This window comes from Stomoxys calcitrans, chromosome 1 (assembly GCF_963082655.1).
Source record: "Stomoxys calcitrans chromosome 1, idStoCalc2.1, whole genome shotgun sequence".
NCBI lineage: Eukaryota > Metazoa > Arthropoda > Insecta > Diptera > Muscidae > Stomoxys > Stomoxys calcitrans.
The window spans coordinates 38848901-38874874 of record NC_081552.1 but is presented as its reverse complement, the minus strand read 5'-3'; the positions used below and the strand labels follow the sequence as shown (position 1 = coordinate 38874874).

Sequence of the window (25974 nt, the reverse complement as noted above, 5' to 3'; positions counted from 1 at the left end):
ATCTCGTCAGCTCTGTGACACGCAGTGGAATAATTTTCAGATCTGTCAGAATGCCGCCCTCCGACCTGTGACAGGCTATCCCCTAAGTTATCATGTGGACCACATCCATCAGGAGACAACTAGCTGTCTAAGCAATACCTTTTGGACTGTTATCGCAGAGACCATCCAAATCATCATCTTGTGGATAGATATCCACCGCCCAGAAGCCTTAAGGTAGATCTACATGAACCAGAGCGTGTTCAGCGATCAGAGAGAGGGTTCAGCGCTACAAGAGAGAACCTCTAGATCAAGCGGGTCTAGACAACATTCATGCAGACACGATGGAGGTGCGGTAAATAGATACTAGGTGAATGTAGTCCTCGGAGAACGATCGCCTCCCATTGCTCCTGAAGAAATTGACCTCCCCCGGCAAACCAGAGTAGTTCTGGCTCAATTACGTTCCGGCAGATGCAGCCGCCTCAATTCCTACAGAGCAAGGATTGATGCAGACGTGTGACCATACGATACACGGCACCTGTTTAACTGCCCAGCCACACCCACTCGACTCAGACTCAGATCCCTCTGGACGCACCCATCTTAGTCGCAGAGTTTTTGGATCTTGACACTCAACAGAATCAAGCAGAAAGATAGAACACAACAAACTGCTACAAAAACAACATAAATGCACCTTTTTATGGACCTAAAACCTTAAAACGAGAAATCGGTCTATATGGCAGCTACATTTAAATCTGAACCGATCTGGGTCAAATTTAACAAGAATATCGAGGGGCCTAACATAACTCCCTGTCGCAAATTTCATCGAAATCGGACAATAAATCGCCTTTTATGGGCCCAAGACCTTAAATCGGGAGATCGGTATATATGGCATCTTTATCCAAATCTGGACCGATCCGGGCCAAATTTACCAAGGATGTCGAGCGGCGTAACATAACTCACTGTCCCGAATTTCAGCAAAATCGGGCAATAAATGTGGCTTCTATGGGCCCAAGGACTCCATATAGCAGCTATATCTAAATCTAGACCGATCTGGGCCGTTTTGAACAAGGATGTCGGGAGGTCTTACACAACTCACTGTCCTAAATTTCAGTGAAATCGAATAATAAAAGTAGATTTAATTGGCCTTAAAAAGAAAATTTTAAGTTAGGTATTCCGCGCTATTTACAAAACCCTTGTTTTCCATGCCACTCCCCTTAGTTGGTTCATGTCTGGTATAGTGTCCCCACCTAAATGCCGGCATCTGTTAGACGCGAAAGCCGGGCAATGACAAAGGGATTGCTCCAACGAATCATCATCTTCCCCGCATACCCTACACATGCTATCACTTGCCACACCGATTTTACATAAGTGAGCTCATAGTCAAACAAACTATAAATGTCCCACAAATGTTGGACATAATGTAGGCGGGCCGTAGGATTGAAATGGGATCTGACGGCGGCGCTGTCTTCGTTGTTGTTGTAGCCACATTTTCATGTGGAGGTGGCGATCCTCGTCAAGCTCCTGTACGTGAGCAAGCTCGTTCCGGTCCAAAGGACCAATCGCCGCAGGAACAGTGTGGCCATTGGTTATTTAAAGGCGCCAATAACTCCCTCGTTCCGGTCCAAAGGACCAATCGCCGCAGGAACAGTGTGGCCATTGGTTATTTAAAGGCGCCAATAACTCGCCTTGTCATATCGAGCATCATATGCCTTATGTACTTAGTATTAGTCTTCAAGCAAAACCAAAGAATCCAAGCACCAGGCAACCCGGCACGGGTTAGCTGTGAGCACCACACAGGCAGAGGTCCGATCTGTGTGGTGCTCATCACTGTCACGAAAAGCTTAGCTGAGAGCTACCGGGCGCGTTCATAGATTGCGGATGGTGGAATGCGCCATACGCAGTAGCTGCAACGGCAGCTGCGGACAATCAGGAGTATTGAGCGGAGAGTCAGTGAAAGGCCTGGCGGCTCTTGCATAAATACTGAGTGCCTAAGACGCTCGATATGACAAGGCAAGTTATTGGCGCCTTTAAATTAATAACTAATAGCCAACCTGTTTCAGCGGCGATCGGTCCTTTGGACCGGAACGAACTTGCACACCTACATGAGCTTGACGAGGATTGCCACCTCCACATGCAAATGTGGCTACGACAACAAATCCGTATCTTTGTTTGCAGTACATAAGGCTACTAAAAAACAAAAAATATCAGTTCCAGTTGTAATATATAACTATACAATCTCCATATACCTTGATACACTTTTATGTCGACGACTCCCTAAAGAGTTTGAATTTTTTTAGGACAAATATGAAAATCACTGCCAAATCTACCAGCTCAAATTCGGTTAAGACTTCGTAAACTTAGACTTACATTAATAGGTACATTCTTTTAAAAACGACACGAACATCTTCCTTCAGGCGACAGAAACTAAGGCAGATTTCTAAAAACTTTTCCTATATTTGTTGTAGATTTCATTGCCACAGCAACTGAAATTGAAGCCTCCTTTATGGTCCATAGAATTCATTTCGCTTTATTGTTTTGTTTCTATATAATAAAATTTGAGGTATAAATGCATGTTCTTCCTTCACTTTTTGTAGAAAGTCAATGCAGCATCTAAATAGAAGTCTTGGGGATTATCATTAAATTGAAGTAAATGGAAATAAAAGGACACAATTTCAGTTATAAAATTTCATACGTATAAATTATAAAACTTAAACTACAAGGGTTCAACAACGAAACCCTTCGGCACAGCTAGCTCTTAATGGACAACTGGTTAGAGTGAATGCGTGTGTGTGCTATTGTTGAGCTATCCACTGCCGCCTTTGCTGCTGATTACTGCTCTCCACAGACTTAACCTCAATCTTTTGAGGGGCTAACGTTTTGTATGAGGGTAATATTATCTCCTTTCAACATAATGCGTCCCAAGTTTTTACGCGTTCTGGTCTTCACCCAAACCTCCTCGGCATCATCCAGCACAAGATTCATGTACTCATCAAAGCCAACGATATGACCCTCTATGCGCAGATTGACATTTTCATACAGCCACACTTGGACGCGGGAACGATTTTGCAGATAACGAAAAATCAAGTTGATGGGCTGCACCATCACCTTCTGTACTTTGGTGTTGCCTTTGAAGGACATTTTGGCAGCAGTTTTAGCAAGCTTTTATGGAAAAGCAAATTAATTTCAATGAAATTTCCACACCTTTATGTGGAAACGATTATGCCCGGCGTTTTGTTGTCTTGTGAGCTGTCAAACGTGTTTGATGATGCCAGAGGGTTGCCAACGGTTTAGTGATGCCACAGGGTTTGTACACATTTTACTAAGGTTAACAAAAAAATCCCCCTATGAGCGTGTGTCGAATGATAGCAATCTCCTATGGTGAGATGTAAAAATTATTTGTACACTGGTGAGAAAAAAATTTCATTTTGTTCTGCCAATCGACCATTTTTTCTAACACTGACAAATTTTAACGTTTGTCAAAAATCAAAAGTAAACAATATGTGCGCGCCACATAATAATACAGGAAAAAGCCAGAAAATAATTATTTGCGTAATGAATATATTTCGAAAATATTTTCCATTACTGCTAGCAGTTATATTGCAAATTCGAACGTTCCAATATAGAGATGTTTACATGAGAATGATGAACGAAACTCATGCCTGGTAAACAAACTATTGACGCCGTTATGGAAAAATCACTAAACAGCGGCGCCATCATTTTAATAAACTACAAACACAAAACTGTACTTTTATCCACTATTCTTAAATAACAACTTTTTAGTTGCCAATGATATATTAAAACAATAATTTTACTTATTTTATGCCAAATAAGTCGTTTAAATTTAGTGACGTCTGCCCACAATGTAGACGGCTAAGTTATGCCTCACGCAAGTCAACGCTCATTTTAACGATAGCTGTATGTGTGTGTGTTATCTATTCAGTTGCGATCCATGTGAGCCTTGTGAGTATTGCCCCAAATGTAAAATACGACCAGCAATCATGTTATGCTCATTAGCAAAAACACTTATGGTGATTTCGATTGTGATTTTTGTGATTTTTTCGACATGTTGCACTGAGATCGAAATTTTGTGTTCGATTCTCCAAAAAAGTGTAACCCCACCACCGGGTAAATGTTCGTTTGTAATGGTGTTGCCCACTGAAAGTGAAAAAATGCTGCATTTTCTACACCGTGGCTAGGCTAGGATGGAGAATGCCGCACTTTAAATCAGCTGCTATCATCTCATGTGCATGCCACCGTTCAAGCAAATTTTGGTTGAAAAGAAGAAGAAGAAAACAATTTGTAGAATGTTTGGCAAAATATTAAAAAGAAATACATAAAAAAAGGAAAAAGTAATCGCGTTTTATTTAGCTAACGGCATATTAGATGCATTGCTACATTTTACAGCATTATTTGGTTGAAATTACAATATACGGGCATATTAACATGTTCGATTGAAAATGTAAAAAGTGTAAAACTATGAGAGGGATAAGGCAGCATTCCCAAAATGTTCTCCCGTATAAGTGCAACATTAGTGTAACATTTTTTTTCAGAATCGAAATCACCATTAGTTGCTCAACGAATCATAAAATGGCATTTCATGTTTTGGTGGTTGAGAATCGTGAGCGTCATCGGTAGTTGAGAAGCGTCAACAACGATTGTTGGTATAATATGTGAGTGTCATTCACTTCATGTCTATCGTGTAAACTCATATAGCAGCAAACCACTTTAAGGTTTGCTGCTATTCCCTGGTATAGATGCTCGTAAGCAGCCATATTAATATACCCTATTTGGGTATATATATTGGGATGCCAAAAAAGTAATTGCGGATTTTTTAAAAGAAAGTAAATGCATTTTTAATAAAACTTAGAATTAACTTTAACCAAATATACTTTTTTTACACTTTTTTTCTAAAGCAAGCTAAAAGTAACAGCTGATAACTGACAGAAGAAAGAATGCAATTACCGAGTCACAAGCTGTGAAAAAATTTGTCAACGCCGCCTATATGAAAAATCCGCAATTACTTTTTGGGCAACCCATTAGCTGTAATATATACCGATTTATGGGTTTAAACCCATTTATTACCCGATTTCGTTCCAAGTCCGGTCGGTGTGCAATGAAACACCTCTTTGGGGAGAAGTTTTTACATGGTTGTCATGCCATTTGTTGTTCAAGTGGCATAGTTCCTAACAAATGTCGCCACCATTAGGAGGGGATAACTACCGCAGAAAATTTTTTCTGATGTTCATGTTAGGATTCGAACCATGGCGTTCAAAATCATTGGCGAACATGCTAACCTCTGCGTTACGGTGGCCTCCATCGCTTTTCTAAGGCTTCTTAAACGTTGTATTTCTGTATTAAAAAGCTCCTTCCAAGAGTAAAGGGAACTATTATATCTTGTAAAATCATCAACATTTAATTCTATTGCATGTCAATACGGATTTAATAATGTGGTGTCACACGAACAACTGTTAGCAGCAGGCCAGGTTTGACGGTATTAAGACGTCAGATTTTTGTTTCCATTCTCTTTGTTGTTATCTGCTTTCTCGCATATTCTCTGCTCATTTTGGCACACGTATACACACATGCCTACAAATTTCTTCGTGTGTATTGGCAAAACGTCGATCAGCTTGATGACAAGATGACGGATTGCTCCATATGATTTGTGGTTGTTGTAATTGTCTCGCCATGATTACACGTGAGTTTTTGTTACTATCACATATTTTGCCCGCCATACTTTATAATACAATATTTTCACATCTGGCATTACTGCTGTTTGACGGGTGTTTGTGACTTAACATTTCTTTGTTAGATGTCGCCAGGGTGTCATAGAGTAAAAAAGGAAATTTTGTGCAATGTGGGAAATTTTCTTCAAATTACCCTCATTCACATTTATTTGTTGTGAATGTATCCATATATTGTGAATGACTAAGTAGGCTATGATATGCGGTGATTGTCTTGACTAACAACAATTGTGCTGTTTTGTTAAGCACAGACAAAAATGCGTAGTTTTGTTTTTTTAATAAAATATAGTAATATTTACTAATAACAGATGGCGATACATAAGATTGAATTAGGAAATAATTAAAGTAAACTAGCTGAACAGCGCCCGCTTCGCTGCGCCTTCTCTTACTTTATATGGAACAGAATTATTCTTTGAATATTTATTTTCGACAATTAAAGAGCTTTTAGTCCAATACCTTGCTACGAAAATAGTATGTGTATATCGCTTGACTAACAGTATAACAATATAAATGCCTTTATCTGAATCCCTTATGATCTTTATTGGCCTCTGAATTCGCTCGACAGTTTTAGGGTCATCTAAGTTTCGATGTTAGATGTACTCCATTCTTAAAAGACTTTTTTTTAACACAATATTCTCATGGGGAATTTGGAAGTGGGAAGGCCCCCAGGGTGGTGGCTGGAGGGATTAGGGTGTGGTCGTGAAAGGGGTTATGAATTTCGTGCTCTACCCCCAAATGCCTTTCATTTGAGTCCTATATAGCCACGATCGGTAAATACGTATCTCCGATTTAGCGGTTTTTTATACCCCCCACCGAAGGATCGGACTATATATTGATATAGCCCCCATATAGACCGGTCCGCCGGTGTAGGGTCTTAGGCCCATAGAAGCCACATTTATTATCCGATTTTGCTGAAATTTGGGACAGTAAGTTGTGTAAGGCCCTTCGACATCCTTCGTTCATTTGGCCCGGATCGGTCCAGATTTGGTTATAGCTGCCATATGGACCGATCCTCCGATTTAGAGTCTTAAGCCCATAAAAGCCACATTTATTATCCGATTTTGCTAAAATTTGGGATAGTTAGTTGTCTTAGGCCCTTCAACATCTTTCTCCAATTTAGCCTTAATCGGACCTGGTTTGGATATAGCTGCCATATAGACCGACTTGATTTAAAGTTGCGAGCCCATAAAAGGCTCATTTATTGTCCGATGTCGCCGAAATTTGGGACAGCGAGTTAAGTTAAGACCCTTGACATACTTCTGCAGTACGGCACAGATCGGTCCAGATTTCGATATAGCTGTCATATAGACCGATCTCTCGATTTACGGTTTTGAGCCCATAAAAGGCGCATTTATTGTCCGATGTCGCCGAATTTTCGGACTGTGAGTTGTGTTAGGACCTTCGACATTCTTCTTCAATTTGGCTCAGATCGGTCCAGATTTGGATACATCTCTCGATGTAATGTTTTGGGCCCATTAAAGGCGCATTTATTGTCCGATGTTGCCGAAATTTGGGACAGAGGGTTAAGTTAAGCCCCTCCATATATTTCTGAAATTTGGTCTAGATCGATCAAGATTTGCATATAGCTGCCATATAGACCGATATCTCGATTTAAAGTCTGGGCCCCATAAAAAACGCATTTATAATCCGATATCACTGAAATTTGAAACAGTGACTTATGTTAGGCTTTTCGACACCTAGTATGTTGTATATGGTTCAGATCGGTTTATTTTTAAAAAAAAGACCAATATTATGTTATACACAGTTGAACAATGACTTGTACTCATTTGTATTTGGTCCAAATCGAAACATATTTCATTATAACTGCTATGGGACATAAGGTATGCAATTTTCACCGGGTTTTGATGAGGGGTGATTTACATATATACCCGAGGTGGTGCGTATCCAAAGTTCAGCCCGGCCGAACTTAACGCCTTGTTAAATGGATATTATGTTAAGTTTAAATTTATTTATATTAAAAACACTCATTCAGTTCCACTTTTTAATTACTAAATTTGTTTAATGCAAAAAACCGATATCAGTATGTGATTATCTATGAATAGTATTGCAGTAATATGCAGTATGGCAGACAAACGATGTGCTTAAACCATTAAAGCTAAGTAAAGTGGGTTTAACATAAACAATGAAATACTTAATGGCAATAAATTTGGCGAACATAGCAAGGCCTACTTCGTTTTTGTTGTACTAAACGACGCATAATGTCAATTGAATTCGATTTACACTTGTCTGCAAAAAAAAAAAAAAAAATATGTTTCATGAAGTCATTACATTGCTTTACAAATTGTAATGATCAGATGAGCGGCGAACTTTGAAAAATGAGTTTTATGTTCTGAAGGAAAAAATAAAACTCCTAAAAAGAGTTTTATTTCTGAAGGATAAATAAAAATCTCTTTTTAAGAGTTTTTAACCAACATTTTATTTTACGTTGAAATATAACTGTTTTACATGAGTTTTTTTTAAGTCACAAAAAACGATTAAAAAAAAAACTTTTTCGATAGCACTAAACCGTAACGGTCCCTGCAATATTGCAATTGTCCGCAACTACGTCCTATTGGGTTGCCCAAAAAGTAATTGCGGATTTTTCATATAGTCGGCGTTGACAAATTTTTTCACAGCTTGTGACTCTGTAATTGCATTCTTTCTTCTGTCAGTTATCAGCTGTTACTTTTAGCTTGCTTTAGAAAAAAAGTGTAAAAAAAGTATATTTGATTAAAGTTCATTCTAAGTTTTATTAAAAATGCATTTACTTTCTTTTAAAAAATCCGCATTTACTTTTTGGACAACCCAATATTTTGGTGGTGTAATGCGGGTGAGGTGGCCCCATTGACACTTTTCCCGAATATTGATATCAGATCCGTGCTTAACTCTCAAAGGCCTTTCATTTGAGCCTCATATTGCTATGGCCGTAGATTTGTCCTGTTTGGGGGTGTTTTTGGGAAAGAGTGGCCCCCCAAACACTTCGTCGCACATTTGAATACCAAATTCGTATTTAACTCTCAAATACCTTTTATTTAAGACCCATATTGCCATGGTCAGAAAGTAAGTCCTGTTTGGGGGGTGTTTTGGTCCCACATATGGATATCAGATTCGTATTCTACTCGCAAATACCTTTCATTTGAGTCCCATATGGTCATGGTCGGTATATATGTCCAATTTAGGGGTGTTTTGCGGGTTGGGGTGGTCCCCCAAAAGACTTGCTCCAACATTTGAGTCCCATACTGCCCTGATAGGTCTTTCCATATATGTGGTAGGTTTTGGGGGTGGGGCGGTGCCCCTAGGTACCCCATCCGAAATTGGGATACCGAATTTTTGTTTTTAGGTTGCTATAAGAGAGCACACAAATTTCGCTTAAATTGCACCACTTATCTCCAAGATCTGGCATTTCTAAAAATTAGGGTAAGGGGGAGGGTCTGATCCCCCAGATATGAAACAGATATGAAAAATGTAGTACCCTATTTTCACCACGGAATCACTATGCACCATCTGTGAAAATTTCAAGAAAACCGGTTCAGCCCATTTTAAAGTCTTAAACAAACAAACAAACAAACAAACAAACAAACAAACAAACAAACAAACAAACAAACAAACAAACAAACAAACAAACAAACAAACAAACAAACAAACAAACAAACAAACAAACAAACAAACAAAGAAACAAAGAAACAAAGAAACAAACAAACAAACAAACAAACAAACAAACAAACAAACAAACAAACAAACAAACAAACAAACAAACAAACAAACAAACAAACAAACAAACAAACAAACAAACAAACAAACAAACAAACAAACAAACAAACAAACAAACAAACAAACAAACAAACAAACAAACAAACAAACAAACAAACAAACAAACAAACAAACAAACAAACAAACAAACAAACAAACAAACAAACAAACAAACAAACAAACAAACAAACAAACAAACAAACAAACAAACAAACAAACAAACAAACAAACAAACAAACAAACAAACAAACAAACAAACAAACAAACAAACAAACAAACAAACAAACAAACAAACAAACAAACAAACAAACAAACAAACAAACAAACAAACAAACAAACAAACAAACAAACAAACAAACAAACAAACAAACAAACAAACAAACAAACAAACAAACAAACAAACAAACAAACAACAAGTAAAAAGGCGTTAAGTTCGGCCGGGCCGAACTTTGGATACCCACCACCTCGGGTATATATGTATACCATCTTTCATCAAAATTCGGTGAAAATTTCATACCTTATACTCATATACCTCATACCGATCTGAACTATATACGACACGGATGTCGAAAAGCCGAACATAAGTCACTGTGTCAAATTTCAGTGAAATCGGATTATAAATGCGCCTTTTATGGGGCCAGGACTTTAAATCGAGATATCGGTCTACATGGCAGCTATATCCAAATCTGGCCTAACACAACTCACTGTCCCAAATTTCAGCAAAATCGGATAATGAATGTGGCTTTTATGGGCCTTACACCATAAATCGGAGGATCGATCTATATGGCAGCTATATCCAAATCTGGACCGATCTGAGCCAAATTAACAAAGGATGTCGATGGCCCTTACATAATTCACTGTCCCGAATTTCATCAAAATCGGATAATAAATGTGGCTTTTGTGGGCCTAAGACCCTTAACCGGAGGATCGGTCTATATGGCAGCTATATCCAAATCTGAACCGATCTGAGCCAAATTACAAAGGATGTCAAAGGGCCTAACATAACTCACTGTCCCAAATTTCAGCGAAACCGGATAATAAATGTGGCTTTTATGGGCCTTAGACCCTAAATCGGAGGATCGGTCTATATGGGGGCTATATCAAGATATAGTCCGATATAGCCCATCTTCGAACTTAACCTGCTTATGAACAAAAGAAGAATCTGTGCAAAATTTCAGCTCAATATCTCTATTTTTAAAGACTGTAGCGTGATGTCAACAGACAGACGGATAGACGGACGGACATGTCTAGATCGTCTTAGATTTTTACGCTGATCAAGAATATATATACTTTATAGGGTCGGAAATGGATATTTCGATGTGTTGCAAACGGAATGACAAAGTGAATATACCCCCATCCTTCGGTGGTGGGTATAAAAATGTAGGAAGTGTTTTGGTATCACTTTCAACAACTGTGCTAAGTTTGGTTTAAATCGCTTCATAACTTGGTATAGCTGCCACATAAACCGATCTTGGATCTTGACTTCTTGAGAGCGTGCAATTCTCATCCGATTTGGCTGAAATTTAGCTTGAGATGTTTTGTTATGACTTCCAACCGCTGTGCATAGTATGGCACAAATCGGTACATAACCTGATATAGGTGCCATATAAACCGATCTGATTTCTTCAGCCTCTAGACGGCGCAATTCTCATCCAATTCGGCTGAAATTTTGTACAACGGCTTCTCTCATGACCTTCAAAATACGTGCCTAATATGGTCTGAATCGATCTATAGCTTGATACAGCTCCCATATAAACCGATCTGCCGTTTTTTGCTTCTTGAGCCCCTACAAGTCGCAATTCTTATCCGAATGGACTTGAATATTACACATTGACTTGTACAATGTTCAGCATTCAATTCATTTATGGTCCAAATCGGACTATAACGTGATATAGCTTCAATAGCACAACAGTTCTTATTCATTATTCTTTGTTTGCCCAAAAAGAGATACCGTGCAAAGAACTCGCCAAATGCTATCCATTGTGGAGGGTATATAAGATTCGTCCCGGCCAAACTTAACACGCTCTTACTTGTTTATTTTAAGTTAATGTTATGGTACCAGCAAAATTTCGCTTAAATCGCCCACCCACCTACCTCCGAAATCTGTTGTTTTTGAAAATTATTGTTAAGGCCCGTCTTAGAGTGGAAAATTTAAAAAATTTTACCGCAAACAACCGCAACGAAGATAAATGCTGTATGATCAATTTTGACCATTATGATTGATCGACTGTTTGGGGGTGAGGTGGTCCGCTAGATATTTGAGCAGAATGAACCCCATATTGTCATGATTGGTGTATACAGCCGTTTGATGGAAGGAGTGTATAGGAGGTGTGTGCGCCATACTCTGTCTGCCACATGAGCACATATTTGAATGACGCACTCTACTCAAAAATATCTATCATTTGATCCCCCATTGTTTTAATTGATCAAATAATCTATTGGAGGCGATTTTTGGAGGTAAAGCGTCACATAGATTCTTGGACACAAAGTTTAATGTCATATTCGTAATCAACTGCCGAATACCTTTCATTTGAGTCCCATATTGATATGTACGTCCAATATATTTGTTTGGGGAACTTTGGGGTTGAAGTGACCCTTGCGTTCCATGGACCCATCTTTCAATACCATATTCGCATTCTACTCTCCAATACCTTTCATTTGATACCCATTTTGTCCCGATTGGTCAACCTTGATTTTGGGTGGTGTTTTTGGGGTACCGGGGGGGGGGGTCCGCCCCATCCAATATCAACAAATTATATAGCCTATTCCTCCTTCCATATTCGTAATCTTCTCTCGAATACCTTTCATTCGAGTCCCATATTTTGGGGGGTTCTTGGGTTGGGGAGGATTTATCAAAATATTATCTAGCCTATTGCTCCTTCCGGACCACTGCCGACAATCTGTGAACATTTAAAAGAAATCGGTTAAGCCATTTTTGAGTCTATACGGAACAAACAAATTTACAAACCCACAAACAAACAAACAAGCAAACAAAGAAACATACAAATACACAATCAAACACAAATTCATTTTATATATATGGAAGATAGAAGAACAAGTAAAACAGGCGTTAAGTTCGGCCAGGCCGAACTTTGGATACCCACCATCTCGGGTATATATGTAAACCACATTTCGTCAAAATCCGGTGAAAAATGCATGCCTTATGCCCCATTGCAGCTATATCGAAATATGTTCCGATTTGGACCAAATACTGATAACTACAAGTCATTGTTCAATTGTGCATAACAAAGTATTGGTCGTTTTAGTAGCCATATCTAAAAGTAAACCGATCTGAACCATATACGCCACGGATGTCGAAAAGTCAACATAAGTCACTGTGTCAAATTTCGGTGAAAAAGTGTTGTAAATGCGCCTTTTATGGATCCAAGACTTCAAATCGAGATATCGGTCTATATAACAACTATATGAAAATCTGAACCAAAGAGACTAACACAACTCACTGTACCAAATTTCGGCGAAATCGGACAATAAATGCGCCTTTTATGGGCCAAAACCTTAAATCAAGAGATCGGTCTATATGGTAGATATGTCCAAATCTAGACCGATCTGAGCCAAATTGAAGAAGAATGTCGAAGGGCCTAACACAACTCCCTGTCCCAAATTTCTGTGACATCGAACAATAAGTGCGCCTTTTATGGGCACAAAACCTTAAATCGAGAGATCGGTCTATATATGGCAGCTATATCCAAATCTGGACCGATCTTTGCCATATTTCAGAAGAATGTCGAAGGGCTTAACTAAACTCACTGTCCCAAATTTCGTCGACTTCAGACAATAAATGCGCCTTTTATGGTCCCACAACCTTAAATCGAGAGATCGGTCTATATGGCAGCTATATCCGAATCTGGACCGATCTGGACTAAACTGAAGAAGAATTTCGAAGGGCCCATACAACTCACTGTGCGAAATTTTGGCAAAATCGGACAACAAATGCACCTTTTATGGGCCCAAAACCTTAAATCAGGAGAGATCGGTCTATATGGTAGCTATATCCAAATCTGGAGCGATCTGGACCAAACTGAAGAAGAATGCCGAAGGGCCTATACAACTCACTGTCTCAAATTTCAGCAAAATCGGATAATAAATGTGGCTTTTATGGGCCTATAACCCTAAATCGTCGGAACGGTCTAAATGGCAGCTATATTCAAATCTGACACAACTCACTTTTCACAAATTTCGGCGACTTTGGGCAATAAGTGCGCCTTTTATGGGCACAAAACCTTAAATCGAGAGATCGGTCTATATGGGAGCTATATCCAAATCTGGACCGATCTGTGCCATATTTCAGAAGAATGTCGAAGGGCTTAACTCAACTCACTGTCCCAAATTTCGTCGACTTCAGACAATAAATGCGCCTTTTTATGGCCCAAAATCTTAAATCGAGAGATCGGTCTATATGACAGCTATATCTAAATCTGAACCGATCTGGGCCAACTTAGCGAAGAAGGTCGATGGGCCTAACACAACTCACTGTGTCAAATTTTGGCAAAATCAGACAATAAATGTACCTTTTATGGTGTCCAAAACCTTAAATCGAGATATCGGTCTATATGGCAGCTATATCCAAATCTGGACAGATCTGGACCAAACTGAAGAAGGATGTCGAAGGGCCTAAGACACTCACTGTCCCAGATTTCAGCAAAATCGAATAATAAATGTGGCTTTTATGGGCCTAAGACCCTAAATCGGCGGATCGGTCTATATGGGGGCTATATCAAGATATAGTCCGATATAGCCCATCTTCGAACTTAACCTGCCTATGGACAAAAAAAAACCTGTGCAAAGTTTCAGCTCAATATCTCAATTTTTAAAGACTGTAGCGTGATTTCAACAGACAGACGGACGGACATGGCTAGATCGTCTTAGATTTTTACACTGATCAAGAATATGCTGGTTTATGCTTTGTATGGTCGGAAATGGATATTTCGATGTGTTGCAAAGGGAATGACAAAATGAATATACCCCCATCATTCGGTGGTGGGTATAAAAATTATACCAATAGATAGTTGACGCGTATGCCAAAATTAATGAAATATTGAAAATAGGGAACGACAACGTCAATCTAATATTAGGATTAACTGACTTACCCGCTTTCTCATGTATCTCCATTACTGCTGTCAAAAATGTACACGCATTGTCAACAGACAGAGTTGCAATGACATGATCCTCACAAGCCGCTCTCAATTCACAGCAACCCATGTCCTGGGCCAATGTCATCATTTCAAATACCCGAGAATCCTGTAATAATATCTGAAACAAGCGAATGAAGACAAACGATGGCCAATATCACAGTCAAGTTAATTGTTTGATTTTGCATTTACCTTTGCTGTGTACACGTATAGAATGAATTGTTTGAAAACTTCGGGATGTACATGTGGCAGACGGACAGAACTGGGTGTACCAGGTGCTGCAGCTGGTGATACCGTACACCCCGGTATGCGACAGAGTTCTCCACGCTTATTGGTTTTGAAACTTTTGCAACTAAGAAAAAAGAAACAAATGTCATGAAAAAATCAAAAAACAAATAACAATAAACATTTTTTTTGTAACCAAAAATCTAAAAACTACAAATAAATTTTTTTAAAATAAAAACAAGTAAGAGCGTGTTATGTTCGGCCGGGCCGAATCTTTTATACCCTCCACCATGGATCGCATTTGTCGAGTTCTTTGCGCGGTATCTCTCTTTAGGCAAACAAAGAATATTGGAAAAGAAGCATATTCGGGAGATCGCTTAATATGGGATCTGTATCAGGCTATAGATCGATTAAGACCATATTGGACACAAATGTTGAAGGCCGTTGTACAAAATTGCAGCCAAATCGGATAAGAATTGCGCCCTTTTGAGGCTTTAAAAGTCAAGAAAGGTTTATATGACAGGTATATCAGGTTTTGTATCGATTTAACCATATATATCTTCAAGTTAAATTTCAGCCAAATCGGATAAGAATTGCGCCCTCTAATGGTTCTAGAAGTCAAGATCCAAGATCTGTTTATATGTCAGCTATATCAGGTTACAGACCGATTTGATCCATATTTGGCACAGTTGTTGGAAGTCATAACAAACAACTTCATGCCAAAATTCAGCCAAATCGGATGAGAATTGCGGCCTATATTGACTCAAGAAATCAAGATCCAAGATCGGTTTGTATGGCAGCTATATCAAGTTATAAACCGATTTAAACCGTACTTAGCACAGTTGTTGGAAGTGATACCAAAACACCACGTGCAAAATCTCAGCCAAATCGGATAAGAATGGTGCGCTCTAGATGCTCAAGAAGTCAAGACCTAAGATCGGTTTATATGGCAGCTATATCAAAACATGAACCGATTTGGCCCATTTACAATTCCAACCGATCTACACTAATAAGAAGTATTAGTGAAAAATTTCAAGCGGCTAGCTTTACTCCTTTGAAAGTTACCGTGCTTTCGACAGATGGACGGACATGGCTAGATCGACTTAAAATGTCATGACGATCAAGAGTATATATACTTTATGAGGTCTAATATGCATATTTCGAGGTGTTACAAACGGAATGACGAAATTAGTATACTCCCCATCCTATGGTGGAGGGTATAAAAATTAAAATTGTAGCTTCAAAAATTCTTGTTTTAACCGTCGTTTTGTTGTTTCGCTCCGCAAGAATTTTCCTGTAACTCGTAATAGATCATTATTCTTGGAAGAAACATTTAAGTCACTGCGATAGAAGTATCCATTAGGACGTTGATGATCTGCGCCTGTTTCCAGTGGAGCGGCAGATCTAGAGCCAGGGAGTAGGCTTAGAATGGACTCCAAAGACCCAACAGCTGCGGTGGTGGTATCAGGGCGTAGCATGTTGTCTGCTACTGAAACCTCGACTGGTGGAGCGGCTGCTTCCGGCTCCACAGCCTACAGACGATTGGTCAGCAGGGGCTTTTGACGAAGACACCTGATTCTAGTCTTAAGGACAAGACTGAACCTATTCTTTCTTCGTATGTCTATAATTTGCCTAGGCCACCGGCCTTCCCCGACAAACCAACACGCTCTTTAAGATGTTGGAATAATAAAAGACACATTGCGCTCAGGTTTATTGAGAGGCTTGGTGCGAATGATCCTAAGACTCTCACTAATAGGGAGAGAGACTCCCTAAATTGGGCTCGGGGATTCCCTGCACAGGTTACCACAAAGACTACACGTCTATATTCGGAAACTGCACCGCAGTCAGCCAAAAGGCTGCGATCACCTGGAGGGCATCCCATGCCTAAAAGAATTAGGGCGAACAATAGTAAGATGGATTCAAGAACCTTTGCTAATGTCGCTAGGGACAGTTTGGTGATGGCAGTTGTCGACTAGGGAGAAGAACAGGGCTGCATACCTAGGAATAATTGGAGTGGGATAATCAATGGGCTGTCATCAGTATACTCCGATATCCTTGCGGAATTTCCTGAATCTCCTCCAGTTTGTGACGATGCAGGCTGGTATCGGAGCCGATACAGACTAATTTTCTTCGGGAATCAACGCTCAATTGAAACGTATCGTTGTGCGCTAAAAAAGATTGGCGAGTTCTGGCCAGGTGCATCACTAGATTATTCCTTTCTCGACCAATGGCTCATGCTTGGATACCAAGGTTTCCCTCAGATCCTGAATCGACAATTGTAAGACTAAGGGAATGTAATCCCAATCTTTCAACCAACGACTAGAAGATTGGTAGATTGGATGTGGCTGATGGTGACCGAAGATATTCGTACTAAACTGCAGCTGTCTCGCAGACCTCAACAAGTCTGAAGGGGTTGTGTACTACGGATTCAACAAGTTGAAACTGAAGGTCTATATAAGCGGTGGGGTTGGGGAATCAGGAGATGACCCAGCAGTTGTTGCTGAACTCTTGCCTGAGGAACTATCGACCACATCGCTAAAGGCTGGTGGATTGCAGGAGACTGAAAATCCCCTGCCACAATCGAGATAGGTGGGGATGGTATCGAAATTGGACCCGACAAGCCTTGTGTGGGTGGGTCACTCAGTTGGACTGGGCTCAAGGTGTGCGCCAGCGGGGTATTACGGAACTTAAAAAGTACAAAAAGCAGCATCTAAGGAAGAATCGTTCACACCGCAAGTGTCCAGAGTCCTGACGAAGAGTGGCTCCATTGTTTTCTCACCTGCCCCTGGATGCGTACGGAAGCTCATAATGACAAGATCTAAGGAATCTTGCGAGGATGAACTCCTGCTGGAATCAGAAGACGAGGCTAATACAACAGTGGTGGAAGTTCTGAATCCTGACTGTGATTGGGTTTCAACAGATAAATCTCCACCATTGTAAGGCTGCTTCGGCGGCACTAAAGGTCCTCCTGATGGCAAGGGAATTTGACGTGGTTCTTATACAAGAAGCATGGGTGTGTGGAGGAATGGCTCGTGGACCAAAAATTCCGGTATTTAAACTACTCAAGGGTACGGGGAATGGGAGACACAGAGCCTGTATTGTTGCAAAGAATAATCTAAATGTTTTCCTTCTTCCGTCGCTAAGCACTGAAGATTTAGTAATAGCCAGCCAGTAGTGGCTGGCCTCCCTACGATTCAGAGATTTCGCCTTCCGACCTCAAGTCGCTGGTTGAAGTCGCTTCTGTAGGGAAGAAGAGCCTCAGTGTAGGAAGTGATGCTAATGCACATCACCCGATATGGGGAAGTTCGGATGTCAACGAAAGGGGTGAGCTGCTTATCGAATACATTATAAGTTGGAAGCTGGCGATTTCTAGTAAAGGGTACTAAATATTACCTTTGTATCGGAAGAATATGCGACTGGAATGTGTTGCATGACCACAACTTCTCTGATCATCGTTTTATTAGTTTCAGTTTTGGATAAAATACTGCAGAAGTGGTTCCTCGGATAAACAGAAGAAAGGTGGATTGGGATAAATTTTGGCACAAATTCTGCACGTCTATCCCTTCTAGTCCAGAAAAGAAAAAGTGGATATAGACATAGTGGTCAAGCGGATCACGAAGGCCCTGAATGACTCGTTTGTGTCAGCATGTCCTAGTGTCAAACCAAGGGGCAAACAGAGACCGCCATGGTGGACCTCACAGCTGGTTGGTCTAAGGAAGGACTGCAGAAAACTCTTCAATAGAGCGAAAGCCACAATAGCACCACATGATTGGGACATCTGTAAGGCTGAGCTAAGAAAATATAAAGGCGAGCTGAGAAAGGCTCAGAACAAATCCTGGGCAGAATTCTGCAGCTCCGTGGAGGATACATCTGAGACCTCTAGGATAAGGATGATTTTGTCGTCGAGTCCTATTACGGTGGGGTAACACTAGAACTACTCGTTGATGCACATTTTCCGAGAAATTCTCCAGCCAACCTATTAGGGAAATTGTGGCTGAGCCGAAAATCCTTTGGGTGATAAGAAGTTTTGACTCCTTTATGTCGCCAGGCCCTGATGATGTACCACCGGTTGAATTACAAGCTGTGTCGGATAGACTGGTTCCTGGCTTAGGGAGATATACTCTGCTTGTATCAGCATGTCATATATACATGTGGAATGGAGGGACACGAAACTCATTTGCATTCCGAAAGCAGGAAAACCCTACCACACGAAGGCGAAAGATTTTCGTCCGATTAGTCTGTCATCCTTTACACTGAAGCCTCTAGAAAGGTTGATAGAAACATATCTTAGGGCAAAAATTTCTGGAGAACGCGGCAGCAGCATGCATATAATAAAGGCAAATCCACTGAAATAGCCCTTCACGACCTAGTCGGCTACTTAGAGGGTTCTCTCGCTGGCAAGGAATATACAATGGAAGCATTTCTTGACATTGAAGGTGCTTTCAATAATGTAAAACCGACTTACAATAAAAAAAAACCTTTGGAGTTTTTTGGCACCAACTCTACCGTAAGAAAGTTTATTAATAACTTACTTACTAAAAGATGCATTACGGCAGGCTTAGGAAGAGGCAAGGCGTGAAAGTGGTCGCGTATGCTGATGACGTAGCAGTTGCTGTTGTGGGAAGTTTCCCAGCACTCTAAGAGATATACTTCAGGAAGCTCCACATGCAAGAGCAAAGTGGGCTACCGAAAATAGTCTAGGTATAAATCCATGCAAGATAAAAGTAGTTCTTTTCAGCAGGAGATACAAGTTCCATTTACAGAAAGCGCAAAATACCTAAGTATTTTGTTGGATAGGAAATTTAACTTCAAATCCAACATTTTGGAAAGGGCAAGAAAGGCAAGTCTTGCCCTATACACCTGCAAGAGAACCATTGGCAAAAGTTGGGGGTTTAGACCGCGTGTCATGCATGGGTATATACTGCAGTTGGCAGACCTATAATGCTATATGGTGTTGTGGTCTGGTGGACGGCGCTTCAAAAGTCATCCTACTGCTCAGTACTTAACCGGATCCAAAGGATGGCTTGTTTGTGCATCACAGCCGCACTGAGGACGACATCATCTGATGCACTGAGTTTAATGCTACATCTTATGCCTCTGGACATTGTGGCTAGACAAATTGCAGCGATCACTGCCGTGAGGTTTAGGGAGCTTTCTCATTGGTCATGTGGGGGCTACTGACACTGTGTTATTCTTGATACAATATCCGATGCTGCAGGCGGTGTGGATAACACCCTACCTGAGCCGCTTTTTGATAAAAAGTACTGTACCACTATTCCTGATAGAAACGATTGGAACTACGATATCCCTGGTAATGGTAGTTACATGGACTTCTATACGGATAGTTCCAAACTAGACGACCAGGTGGGCTTTGGTGTGTACTCTAAAGATCTAGAACTGGTCATATCGAAAAGGTTACCCGACCACTGCAGTGGTCTGTATCAAGCGGAAATCCTTGCAATTAAGGAAGTGGTGGAATGGCTAAGATATAATGTCATAACGACGATTGGCATAAATACCTTCTCAGACAGCCAGGCAGCCACTAAATCCCTGGAGAACATATTTCTGAATACAAAAACCGCCCTCGGATGTCGCAGATCTCTCAACGAGATGGCTGAACAGTTAAAAAATCACCTGTTCTGGGAACTGGGCCACAGAGATATCCCAGGGAATTGTAAAGCGGACGAGCTTGCGAGACTAGGAACTACCCTACACATTCCAGGGATACTGGAATCTGTGGGTATGCCTCTAGCGACATGTAAGCTAAGTTTTCAGGACCAGGCCCGAAGGACAACGAATGATAGATGGTCACAAAGAGGAAGCTGTGAGCATTCCAAAACTATGAGGCCTTATCTAGATTTGAAGAGGTCTACCGCTTTGCTGTCACTGCCTAGAACAGACGTCTGATGGCAGTTATTGTGTCCGTCATGACTGGTCACTGTCTAATCGGAAAACATGCTGACGAAGAAGAAGAGAAGAACACCGCACTGGTACTCAGAAGCAGTTCCACCTTAGGTTCTAATTTCTTTGAGAACCTGGCCGATTTAGCGGATGTGAACATTCGCAAGTTGTTCGGCTTTTTAAAGCGATCTAAATGGTTCAACGGTAGGAACTAGAAGGCATCTTCCTTCTTCCGTTCCTGTGGCATCACAATGGACAAAAACGTCTAAGTGAGTCTGATGGCAGATTGCCACTTTAACCTAACCTAACCTAGCTTCATAAAATATTTGTAAAATATATATTCCTATAGAGAAATGTGTCAAAGTATTTTAAGTAAATTTTGTAATTTTTTTTAAAAGAAAATTTTTTGTTAAATTTTGCCATATCTTCGTTTGTGGTCCGATTTCCAAAATTGCAGGATCAAAAATCCCTTCAGAAAGCCTGCTTGAGGTATACAATATCTCGTCTTGTATCGGGGATATTCGACTTTTATTTAATTTTGTTTTTGCAATTTGGACCGAGATCTTCTTCGTATTTTAAAGTTTCCGATGGCATTTATGGTTCGATTTTTATTATACCCACCACCGAAGGATTGGGGTATATTCATTTTGTCATTCTGTTTGCAACACATCGAAATATCCATTTCCGACCCTATAAAGTATATATATGTAATCTTGATCAGCGTAAAAATCTAAGACGATCTAGACATGCCCGTCCGTCTGTCCGTCTGTCTGTTGAAATCACGCTACAGTTGCAAAGATTCTTTTTTTGTCCATAAGCAGCTTAAGTTCGAAGATGGGCTATATCGGATTATATCTTGATATAGCCCCCATATAGACCGACCCGCCGATTTAGGGTCTTAGGCCCATAAAAGCATCATTTATTATCCGATTTTGTTGAAATTTGGGGTAGTGAGTTATGTTAGGCCATTTGACATCCTTCGTCAATTTGGCTCAGATCGGTCCAGATTTGGATATAGTTGCCATATAGACCGATCCTCAGATTTAGGGTCTCAGGCCCTTAAAAACCACATTTATTATCCGATTTCGCTGAAATTTGGGACAGTGAGTTATCTTAGGCCTTTCAACTTCCTTCGTTAAATTGGCCCAGTTCGGTTCAGATTTGAATATAGCTGCCATATAGACCGATCCTCCGGTTAAGGGTCTTAGGCCCACAAAAGCCACATTTATTATCCGATTTTGATGAAATACGGGACAGTGAATTGTGCTAGGCCCTTTGACATATTTCTTCAATTTGGTTTAGATCGGTTCAGATTCAGATATAGCTGCCATATAGACCGATTTCTTGATTTATGGTTTTGGGCCCATAAAATGCTCATTTATTGTCTGATGTCGCCTAAGTTTGGAACAGTGAGTTAAGTTATCGCACAGATCGGTCCAGATTTGGATATAGCCGCCATATAGACCGATATCTAGGTTTTAGGTTTTGGGGCCATAAAAGACGCATTTATTGTCCGATGTCGCTGAAATTTAACACAGTGAGTTTGGTTAGGCTCTTCGACGTCCTTCTTCAATTTTGCCCTGATCGGTCCAGATTTGCATATAGCTACCATATAGACCGATCTCTCGATTTAAGGTTTAGGGCCCATAAAAGAGGCATTTATTGTCCGATTTCGCCGAAATTTGTGACAGTGCTTTGTGTTAGGCTTTTCGACATGTTTGTGCAACTTGGCCCAAATCGGTCCAGATTTGGATATAGCTGCCATGTAGACCGATATCTCGATTTAAAGTCTTGACCCCGTAAAAGGCGCATTTATAATCCGATTTCACTGAAATTTGACACAGTGACTTATGTTCGGCTTTTCGACATCGTGTCGTATATAGTTCAGATCGGTATGAGGTATATGAGTACTTGGCAGTGTTGTTATAAGTCATAACATAAGGTTTTGGGCCAAATTTCATTCAAATCATGTGAAAAGGGTTGAAGAAGTCAAAACCGGGTATTGAAATTTATGGGGGCTTCTCCTGTTTATAGACCGATTCAGATCGTAAAGATGCTGGACGTCATAACACAAATTTCAATCAGATCGGATGAAAATTTAGACTTCTAGGGGCTCGAGAAGTCAAATCCGGGAAGTTGTGTGTTCCTTATAGACTCAAAAACGGCTGAACCAATTTCCATGAAATTTTCACAGATGGTGCATAATGACCCATGTTGAAAATAAGGTACTACATTTTTTGATATATGAGGACCACCCCAACCCCCAAAACACCCTAAATCGGACATATTTAACGACCATGGCAGTATGGGACTCAAATGAAAGGTATTTGAGTGTTGAATACGAATGTGATATGCAAATGTGTGACCAAATTTCTGAGGGTCGATCCCTTGCCCAAAACACCCCTCAAACTGGACTTTTTTACTGATTATGGCAATGTGGGGCTGACATGAAAGTTATTTAAGGGTAGAATACGAATCTGATATCCAAATGTGGGACCATGTGTTTAGGGGCCGCCCAACATTCGGGACGAACTGCCTAGGGGACGTCCTACCCCCATAATAACCCCCAAATGCGATGTATTTGCTCACCATGACAATTTTGGTATTAAAGGGAGTGGATCTCGATATTGAGAGTATTTGCTGACTTTTGCAATAAGGGGTTCAATGAAAGGTATTTGAGATAAGAAATCGAATTTGAGTTCAAATAAATAATATTTGAGAGCAGAGAACGATGCTGATATATTTTCAAGGGTAAGTGTTTGGGGACCACCCCACTCCCCAAAACACCCCTAAACCGAACCTATTGTGGGGCTCAAATGAAATGTATTGGGGAGAAGAGTACGAGATTGATACCCACTTTTGGGACCAATTTTCTGGGGGTCTACCCCTTCCCCAAAACACCCCACAAACAGCAATTATTTGCTGACCATCGCAATATGGGGCTCGAATAAAGGTGTTTGGGAGTAGAAAACGAATCTGATATCCAAATACGGAACCATGTATTTGGGGCACTGCCCCTTTTCTAAAAACCCCCCAAAGAGTGCAAATTTTGGAACTAAGTGTTTGAGGACGCCTCATCCCATAAACTCCCCCCTAAACCAATGACAATATGGGGTTTAAATAAATGGTTTTTGAGCACGATGCTGATATTTTTTTCAGGGTCAAGTGTCTAGAGGACCAACTCACCCCCGAAAACACCTCTAAATCGGACATCGTTACAATATCGGGCTGAAATAAAGACTTTTAAGAAAAGATTAAATCAAATACCCAAACGTTAATGACTCTAAACCCTCCGAGCGAATTTATAGACTAATAAATATCATAAAGCATTCAGATTAAGGCATTCTTATACTGTTAATCACGCAATATATATATATTGGGTTGCCCAAAAAGTAATTGCGGATTTTTTAAAAGAAAGTAAATGCATTTTTCATAAAACTTAGAATGAACTTTAATCAAATATACTTTTTTTACACTTTTTTTTCTAAAGCAAGCTAAAAGTAACAGCTGATTACTGACAGAAGAAAGAATACAATTACAGAATCACAAGCCGTTGAAAAAATTTGTCAACGCCGACTATATGAAAAATCCGCAATTACTTTTTGGGCAACCCAATACTATTTTCGTAGCATGGTGTATCACTAAAAGCTCTTTAATTGTCGAAAATACATATTCAAAGGATAATTTTGTTCCATATAAAGTAAAAGAAGGCGCAGCGAAGCGGGCCCGGTTCAACTAGATTTATATAAACGTTACTGACCAAAGAAAATAGCTCGTATGACCATTCCAACTTGTAGCTTAAACTTTAAATCTGTTATGCCATAAAATCCTTCATTACTTCCAGGAAATAACATGTATGTAGCAAAGATATATTGGTTTTAAGGACACATTAAATGATTCGGTCAATAAAATTCCGGCTACAACACTCTCCTCGTCTGCTGTCTGCGCAAACACTGCTATTATTACAATAATAACAAAAACAAGTAAAAGCGTGCTAAGTTTGGCCGGGCCGAATCTTATATACCCTCCACCATGGATCGCATTTGTCGAGTTCTTTTCCCGGCATGTCTTCTTAGGCAAAAAAAGGATATAAGAAAAGATTTGCTCTGCTATTAAAGCGATATCAAGATATGGTCCGGTTTGGACCACAATTAAATTATATGTTGGAGACCTGTGTAAAATGTCAGCCAATTCGAATAAGAATTGCGCCCTTTGTGGGCTCAAGAAGTCAAATAGAGAGATCGATTCATATGGGAGCTGCATCGGCCTATAGACCGATTAAGACCATAATAAACACGTATGTTAATGGTCATGAGAGAATCCGTCGTACAAAATTTCAGGCAAATCGGTTAATAATTGCGACCTCTAGAGGCTCAAGAAGTCAAGATCCCAGATCGGTTTATATGGCAGCTATATCAGGTTATGAACCGACTTGTACTTTGTTTGTCATAGTTGTTGAAAGTAACAATAAAAAACGTCTTGCAAAATTTCAGCCAAATCGGATAGAAATTGAGCCCTCTAGAAGCTCAAGAAGTCAAGTCCCCAGATCTGTTTATATGACAGCTATATCAGGTTATGAACCGATTTGAACCATACTTATCACAGTTGTTGGATATCATAACAAAATACTACGTGCCAAAATTCATTCAAATTGGATAAGAATTGCGCCCTCTAGAGGCTCAAGAAGTCAAGACCCAAGATCGGTTTATATGGCAGCTATATAAGGTTATAGACCGATTTGAAACATACTTGGCACAGTTGTTGGATATCAAAACAAAACACGTCGTGCAAAATTTCATCCCAATCGGATAAGAATTGCGCACTCTAGAGGCTCAAGAAGTCAAGACCCAGGATCGGTTTATATGGCAGCTATATCAAAACATGGACCGATATTGCCCATTTACAATACCAACCGACCTACACTAATAAGAAGTATTTGTGCAAAATTTCAAGCGGCTAGCTATACTCCTTCGGAAGTTAGCGTGCCTTCGACAGACAGACGGACGGACGGACGGACGGACATGGCTAGATCGACATAAAATTTCACGACGATCAAGAATATATATACTTTATGGGGTCTCAGACGAATATTTCGAGTAGTTACAAACAGAATGACGAAATTAGTATACCCCCCATCTTATGGTGTAGGGTATAATGATTCTGCCGCTGTAATGGTAATTATGAAATAAACTGCAACAACAAATATAAAATTTTATCTGATCTTTCACAGC

The 25974-nt window shown here is 40.1% G+C and overlaps 2 protein-coding genes across 2 annotated transcripts in view; both read right to left on the bottom strand.

Annotated features, from left to right (window-relative positions):
• Positions 1-25974, bottom strand: part of LOC131998550 (uncharacterized) — a 70785-nt gene that overhangs the window by 17460 nt on the left and 27351 nt on the right. The window contains exons 2-3 of the mRNA XM_059370993.1: positions 14810-14969; positions 14576-14738 (exon numbers count right to left, since the gene is read on the bottom strand). Coding sequence (XP_059226976.1) covers positions 14576-14738; positions 14810-14969 — 323 coding nt within the window. The remainder of the gene's footprint in view (positions 1-14575; positions 14739-14809; positions 14970-25974) is intronic.
• Positions 2477-3248, bottom strand: LOC106094937 (probable small nuclear ribonucleoprotein E). Its single transcript, XM_013262177.2, has one exon. The coding sequence runs from the start codon at positions 3112-3114 to the stop codon at positions 2830-2832; it is 285 nt and encodes a 94-aa protein (XP_013117631.1). The 5' UTR covers positions 3115-3248; the 3' UTR covers positions 2477-2829.